The 7,915-nt window shown below is 39.4% G+C and overlaps 1 protein-coding gene across 1 annotated transcript in view; it reads right to left on the reverse strand.

The window, feature by feature from the left end:
- LOC114266517 (dicer-like protein 4) overlaps positions 1–7,690 on the reverse strand; it is a 130,284-nt gene extending 122,594 nt beyond the window's left edge. The window contains exons 1-2 of the mRNA XM_082925113.1: positions 7,355–7,690; positions 6,366–6,543 (exon numbers count right to left, since the gene is read on the reverse strand). Of these exons, the coding sequence (XP_082781239.1) occupies positions 6,366–6,543; positions 7,355–7,497 (321 nt within the window). The 5' untranslated portion in view covers positions 7,498–7,690. The remainder of the gene's footprint in view (positions 1–6,365; positions 6,544–7,354) is intronic.
- Between the last annotated feature and the right edge of the window lie 225 nt (positions 7,691–7,915).

Consider the following 7,915-nt stretch of genomic DNA (forward strand, 5'->3'; position numbering starts at 1 on the left):
ATCAGTCATAGTAGAAGGGATGACAGAACTCTCACCCTGAGAGGGCTGAGAGGTAGTAGATTCACTAGTTAAATCTGCCATGGGGACGCTACTAACTATTCCTCAACCACAACGTCAATCACAAATCCGGAAGATGAGAGCGGAGGAACAAGTACAAAAGGAACTAGAAACTCATTAACTTTTTTTTTTTCTTTTTTTTTTAATATAACTAACAAATCGTTATAAGAAAAGAGAGAGAGAGAGAGAGAGAGAGAGAAGAACACTGTGAGAGAGAGAGTCGACACTGGGAGAGAGTCGACGATAGCCTAGGAGATGCAGACAGAAGCCAAGGAAGTCAGAGGGGCTGTCAACAGGCCCTAGGGTGCCAGAGAAGCTGCCGACAGACCCCCTAGTGGACTGACAATGGCTTGGGTGAGGCCCTAGAATGCCAACAAACCCCCTAAGAGACTGACGATGGCCTAGAAGGACTATAAGATGACAGACGATGGCCTGGGTGATAGGCTGCTATGGCCGACTAGGCTCTTGGGGAAGACAGAGTTGCCGACAGATAGGAAGAAGGTATAGGCTAGGGTTTAAGCTCTAATACCATATAGTTTTAGAGAAAAGAAAGAGTTGAATAAGTTAGACTTCATTCCCTTTTATATTGATAATTGAGCAATTATAAGCATAATTCTGAGGAACCAAAAAAGGAATAAATAAGAATACAATCAATTATTTCCTATTCTAACACTTGTGCCACAGCCCTATACTCAACTTCTGCAGAAAACCTAGAAACAACTGCTTGCTTCTCTTACTTTTCCATGATATAAGATGATCACCATAGAAAGTACAAAAGCCAGAAGTAGAACGCCTATCCATTCTAGATCCTGCATAGTTAGCATCAGTAAAACAGAAGAGTCCAAATTGAGGATCATCTATGAAGAACAATCTCAAGCCAGGAGAGGTCTTCAAATATCTCAAGATGTGATGAACCGCATCAAGATGTTCTGTACAAGGTGCATGCATGAATTGGCTAACCACATTAACCACAAATGTCAAGTCAGGTCTAGTATTGGTTAGATAGATGAGACACCCAACAAGACGTTGATACATACCTGGATCCTCTAGTAATTCACCGAACTCTGATGTGAGCTTGACATTAGGATCCATAGGAGTAAAAGCAGGTTTACACCCCAACATACCAGAATCCTTAAGTAAGTCAAGAGTGTACTTCCTTTGAGATAAGGAAATCCCCTGCTGTGAGCGAGCCACCTCAATCCCTAGAAAATAATTGAGATTCCCCAAATCCTGAATATCAAAGGTGTGTCCCAAATCCCGTTTTACTTGATCAATGCCTATAGAGTCATCACCAGTGAGAATGATATCATCCACATACACCAACAAGACTATACAATGACCTGCAAAATTACAACGAATGAAGCAAGTATGGTCTGAATGGCACTGAACAAAGCCCATAGAGATGATGACTGAGCTGAAACGACCAAACCAAGCTCGTGGAGATTGCTTTAAGCCATACAAAGACTTGCGCAGTCAACATACTTGTCCCGAATACTCCCTCGCAGCTTGAAAACCAGGAGAAGGGGCCATATAAATCATCTCAAGAAGATCCTCATGCAGAAAGGCATTCTTAACATCAAGCTGATAAAGGGGCCAAGAATGGGATGCTGCAGGAGAGATGAGTAGACGAACAGAGGTAAGCTTGTCAACCGGTACAAAGATAACACCAAAATCCTTGCCAGGAACTTGAGTGAAGCCCTTGGCCACTAAACAGGCCTTATAATGGTCAAAAGAGCCATCAGGTAGGTACTTAATAGCAAAGACCCATTTGCAACCCACGGTACTCTCGCTAGAAGGTAAAGGAACCAAATCCTAAGTATAATTTTGTTCTAAAGCTGCCATTTCAGTCTGCATTGCCGCCACCTATTTTGGATTAAGAAGGGCCTCTGACACAACCGAGGAATAGACTCGGACTCAAGCTTGCCAAGGAAAGAATAATATGAGTCGGAAACCCTTTTATATGAGAGATACTAGAAAATGGGATGATTACTACTGCACAGATAACCCCAACGATTGGGGGGGTGGCGATCCTGAGGAGGATTACAGCGAGGAAGGGAAGGAGAGATATGTAAAGGGAAAGAATTACCTAACCCAAGATCCGGAGAGGTGGTAGGAGGGGGTTGCGCATAAGGGCGGCGAGAGTATACCTGCAAGGAAGGAGGGGAAGGAGGCGAAGGTGGAGGATGAGAGGGTGGCAACCTCATCCGTAACCGCATCCAAAATGGGGACTTGGCGAATACTTTGAGTAACTGAAGGGGAAACCAGCAGCAGGGGGTTAGGACTAAAAAAAGGAAGATCCTTATAAAAAGTAACATCCAGAGTATGGTGAAAATGACGAGACACAGGATCAAAACATCTATACCCTTTAGACATGGAAGAATACCCCAAAAAGACACAACGAATAGACTTGTCATCTAACCTAGTGCGAGTGGGACGCCGGTCCTAAACAAAACATGTACACCCAAAAACACGAGACAAAAGAGGAAAAATGGTAATATTAGGCATAAGAATATGGAATGGAGTAAGGCCATGTAACACACGATTAAGAGTCCTATTAATGAGATAGACAGCAGTAAGAACAGCCATGTGCCAATAAGACTTGGGCACACTCATACCACAAAGAAGACAACGCACGACAAACATAATATGACGGTTTTTACGTTCAGCCACACCATTTTGTTCAGGGGTCCAAGGACATGTAAGTTGTTGAAGAATATCCGTTCGATTAAGGTGAGAACGAAACTCATTGGAGATGTATTCCCCACCATTATCAGAGCGGATGTTCCTAACAATTGTACAAAATTGTGTCTTAACCATTTGCAAAAACTGAACAAAGATGGAAAACACATCAAACTCGCGGCAAAGTAAATAGACCTAAGTGCACCTAGTGTAATCATCAATAAAAGTCACATAATAACGATGACCTGAAAAAGCAGGAACAGGAGAGGGACCCCAAACATCACAATGAATAAGCTCAAAAGCACTAGGGACACGTGTCATATGTGGTATGTAACAAGTACGGATATGTTTAGACAACTCACAAGTAACACAATGAAATTTAGAATCCTTGCAAGCTTTATTTAATAACGGGAAAAAGTTGACATAAATATTGAGAATTAACATGACCCATACGGACATGCCATAACTCTAAAGTTTGAACAGAAAAAACACAAGATATAGAAGCAGGCAAAACAGACGCCTAAAAACTGGCTAAAGGCAAAGAAAGTTGGTCTAGTGAATCCCTAAAGTAGCATTGCCCATCGCGCTCTATCCCCTGCCAAAAATCCTCTTCGAACTCAAGTTCTGTAAAAGATACGAAGAAGGTAAGAAGATGACAGCGCAATTAAAGGTTTTAGCAAGACAACTAACAGATAAGAGATTACAAGCAAACTTGGGAGCATGCAACACAGAAGATAAAGTGATATCAGGGAATAAAGACACAACACCCTTATATTAGACAGAAGAGCAAGGACCATCAGCAAGACACAGATTAGGCAACAATGGTAGGTGCAGGAGAGGAAAGAAAAGAAAACTCTCCAGTCATATGATCATTAGCCCCAGAATCTAGAATCCATAAAGGATTAGCAGACCAAATATGGAAAGCAGTAGAAATACCTATAGCAAGGGTGGCAGTAGAGGATGATGGACCAAGAGAACTGATGGTGAGAGACCCAAGTTGGGCCTGAAGCTGACCAATTTGAGTTTGTAACTGTTGTAGATTAGGAACATTAGGAGGCTCAGAAGCAGGAGTAACTTCTACCAAAGCAGCAATGCAAGTAGAGCCAGAACTACGTGTAACAGGACCGCAAGGTCGGGAAGGGCATTGCCTTAACTTAGGATGAAGTTTGAAACAACGAGCTTTGACATGTCCAGGGCGCGCCACAATGATGACAAGTAACAAAACCAGTGGAACTTCGAGAACCAAAACTCACAGCAAGAGCCATCTGTTCTATTAAAACTGGAGGTACTAAAGGAACACTAGGCTAAACCAATCACCGGTGACGCTCATCACTGTCAATAGTGGCAAAAGCCTCATAAAGAGATGGCATGGGTGATGTGTTAAGAATCTGAATTCGAAGAAATTCAAATTTTGAGTTTAAACCCATGAGAAACTAATAAGTGTGCTGTCAGGCAAGCCTCTTGGACACAAGGAAGGCGGCTTCTGATGGAAGGTCAGTCAAAGGCTCATATTGAGCAAGTTCCTCCTAACGAGCCTGAAGATAGCCAAAGAATTCTGCTATAGAAAGGCCAAGAGAGGACTGCGAGGCCCGGGCTATATCTTGGTAAAGCTTGAAGATACGTGCATCATTGTGAGCATGAGCGTACATCTATGACAATGCCTGCCACAAACTCGGAACTGTATCGCAATAAAGGAATACATGATAAATTCGATCTTCCATGAAATTGAACATCCATCCCAATATAGTGCAGTTATCGATATCCCACTGAGCACGTGTAGGGTCTGTCGTAGCTGGCAGAATAATAGTAGATAAAAGCCAATGGGCCTTTCCCTTTCCTCCAAGGTAGAGTTTAAGGGAATGGCTCCAACCAGCAAAATTTTTCCCATTCAAGAACACACTCGTAATACAATGAATAGGAGTGTGATGGGAAAGAGAAAAATTAATACTTGGAACAGGCACAGGTTTGGTGGAGACTGCAGTAGATACCTCAGTAAGAATGGTAGAAGATAAGTTATCCATGGGGAGATAATGAGGGCTAAAATAGACAACAACACAGCAACACAGTCCGAGTAAACAACCAGAAAAGCCGGAAAAAACTCAACGGTTAAAGTGCTTAAAGTATCAACACTACACCCTGTAAAAGGGAGAAAAAAGGGTTCAAATCACCCTAAAGAGGGTATCGAACCGATCTAAGCTAGGGGAAGACCTAGTTGAAGTGCTCTAGGACAGGAAGAGACCTAGTTGGCAACAGCAGCAAGGCCCTCGGCAGGTGTAATACAGTCCTGCCGAGGGGTATAGAAGGGTGGGTAAGTGGTCTAGGAGTGGTGGGTTAGGCTGTCAGGTGGTCTAGAGGGAAGAGGAGGTCTGTTGGCTACTGGAGGAAGAAGAAAGAAGATGAAGAAACTACTAAGCAGTGAAGAACAGGGGCCAATAAGGAGGAGGGGGTGGTCTAGAGTTTTTGTGTTTTGGCTCTAATACCAAAAAGAATGAAAAGAATTATTTGGCTTACCTATGAATGAGGTAGAGCCTTGTATTTATAATGAAACAATATTACAAAATAAGAAACGAACAAAATAGGAAACAAACAAAATAGGAAATGAAGATAAAAATGTATTAAATCTGTGATTTGACACAATCACAAATTTTATACACACTACCATAATTACAATATCACTGTTTCCTAATTCCAACACTACCATAATTATAATATCACTATTTTCTAATTCCAACATGATCTATTAATTGTTTAAATGTAGTGTTTATATTTATTGAATTAATGTTACTATGTTAGTGTTTGTTAATTTTGATTTAGGATGAATGTAATATGAATCTACATAACACATAAAAATATATAAAAAAATAAAACAAAATAAAATTTGCCGTGTCCGTGTCCGTGTCCCCATTTTTTGGAAATCGTCGTGTCCCATATCCATGTCCATGTCTGTGCTTCATAGCTAGGCAATGTTGGACTTCACTTTACATGGATAGGGCTTTGGGAGAAGTAAATTAGATACAAATCTAATGTTTGGCATAATATACACAAAGTGGCTGTCCACAAGTTCAAGCCCACAACCCCAAAGGTTAGTAGTCAGAGTTTTAATTATCGACAATTGCCCCCCTATTGATGTCATTAATTAATCAATCATCCCAATGACTAAATGTAGTGGTGCTAGATTTACGACTTCTTCCAAACCATGTTCCTAAGATGCACCTAAAATAATGAACCCCACCTTGGAATCAAAAAGAGAATCCGTTCACTATATGGTTGTTACAGAAGTACTAGTGTGCACCACGTTTCCAAAGGTGGCATTTGGTTTATTTGAATGAAATAATTATTCCATCAACATGTCCATTCCCATGTTTGTTTGGCTATAAAAAATAATGAAAAATGCATTGTAAATGGAGTTATCATTCACCATTACAAGGGAATGGTCATTCCACAAGTGAGCCTGAAGAATGACCATTCCAGTCTATTTCATCTCATTCCAATGAACCAAATACAGCATAAGTGACTAACTAACCGTTCCACATTGTTGAAAATGTATATGTCAACAGAATGAGGTATACCACCATTCAAATCTAAAAGTATGCCAAACTAAGAATAACAAAAACCCCCAAAAGAATTACCTGCTGAACAAGAGCCACTGTAGGCGCAAGAAACACACAAATGTTCTTCTGAGGTTTCTTTATCAAGTGGCGCATCTTATACATAAGCAACACAGCGATGTGAGTCTTTCCACAACCTGTTTCTAAATACACAATAATGTTCTCTTCCAAAGCTTTCTTGCATAGATCCATCTGATACCTAGAAAAAACAACAGGAAAAGAAATATAGTACATTTTGCTTTCTCCACTGGCAATTAGTGAATTGATCATCAGTTGAGATAAAAAAAACGGATTGTTTACTCAACAAAAAATTATTCAACTACTTATATCAATTCAAGTATAATTTTTCCTTTTCCAACTTTTTCCCTTTTCCAACTTTTTCCCTTTTTCCCTTTTTCCTTCCGCAACACAAACAAGAAAAATTAGAGTTAGATTTTGGGTAGACACAGAAACAACACTAGAAATAAGCTTAATTGATGCAATAAATTGACTTTGATCCAGTTTTTTTTTTTTTTTTTCATAAACTAAAAATCAAACAAATAATATTAAAAGGTTCTTCCTTTGAATGTTCTGTTTCTGTTAATCTCAGTTTCCTTTTTCTTGTGCTCAATTTTCTCAGTGACCAAACAAGAACATAAAATTCAATGCACTGTAACATAGTAAAACAAAGAACCACAGAAAACCCGCAAACAAAATGCAAATGCAAAAACATCTAAGCCCAATATCAAGTTAGGACATAATTATTTTCTTTTCATTTATTTTCCATCTTTTTCCTAGCAGTCAAACACAGGGTAAATTCAACAGGTCCATAAAAAAAAAAAAAAAAAAAAAAAAAAAAAAAAAAAAAAAAAAATTGATGTGGGACTTACGCTTCTATTTTCTTTCATTTTCCTACATTTTCTCAGCATCCACTCAGCAAACTAACTTGGACATAAACAAATTTCAAAGTAAACCCATAAAACAAAATGCAATTACATGAATGAACCACGAAAAAAAAAAAACGACTTTACTTTCTTGCTATTTTCCTGGGGTCTTGTTCTGTCTCATGCACTCCACCACTGGATTCATCATCACTACCCACCGAGAGAGTAGAAAACTGCTCAGTAATCGACAGTGGTAGAGAGCCTCCACCACCACTGCCGCCGACTTCCATGGCGGCGATCACGGCGGTGGTGATCGGAGTTGAAGAAAGCCTTGACTTCTGGTTGACTGTGAACTGAGAAAGACGCAAACCGAACAGAGAAATTCGAAATCGAGAGAGATAGGAATAGTGACTTTGCGTTAGAAGTGGGTCTAAAAAAACGTACTCCGAGAGAGATAGGAATAGAGACTTTGCGTTAGAAGTGGGTCTGAAAAAACGCATTCCCTCCATCCTAAATAAAAATAAAAATAAAAATAAAAAAATTAAATACAAATTAAAAAAAATTAAAAATTAGGAGTTCTAAATTAAGAGTTTTAATAAAAAAATTGAACATTGTAAATTAAAAGTTTTAATAGTTTTAATTGGTATGTGGGTCTTATGTGATATGATATTTTAGCTTTGATTTTTTTTTTTTTTCATATCACTAGTA

Source organism: Camellia sinensis, chromosome 4 (genome assembly GCF_055761805.1).
Source record: "Camellia sinensis isolate YWXY chromosome 4, ASM5576180v1, whole genome shotgun sequence".
NCBI classification, from domain to species: Eukaryota; Viridiplantae; Streptophyta; class Magnoliopsida; order Ericales; family Theaceae; genus Camellia; species Camellia sinensis.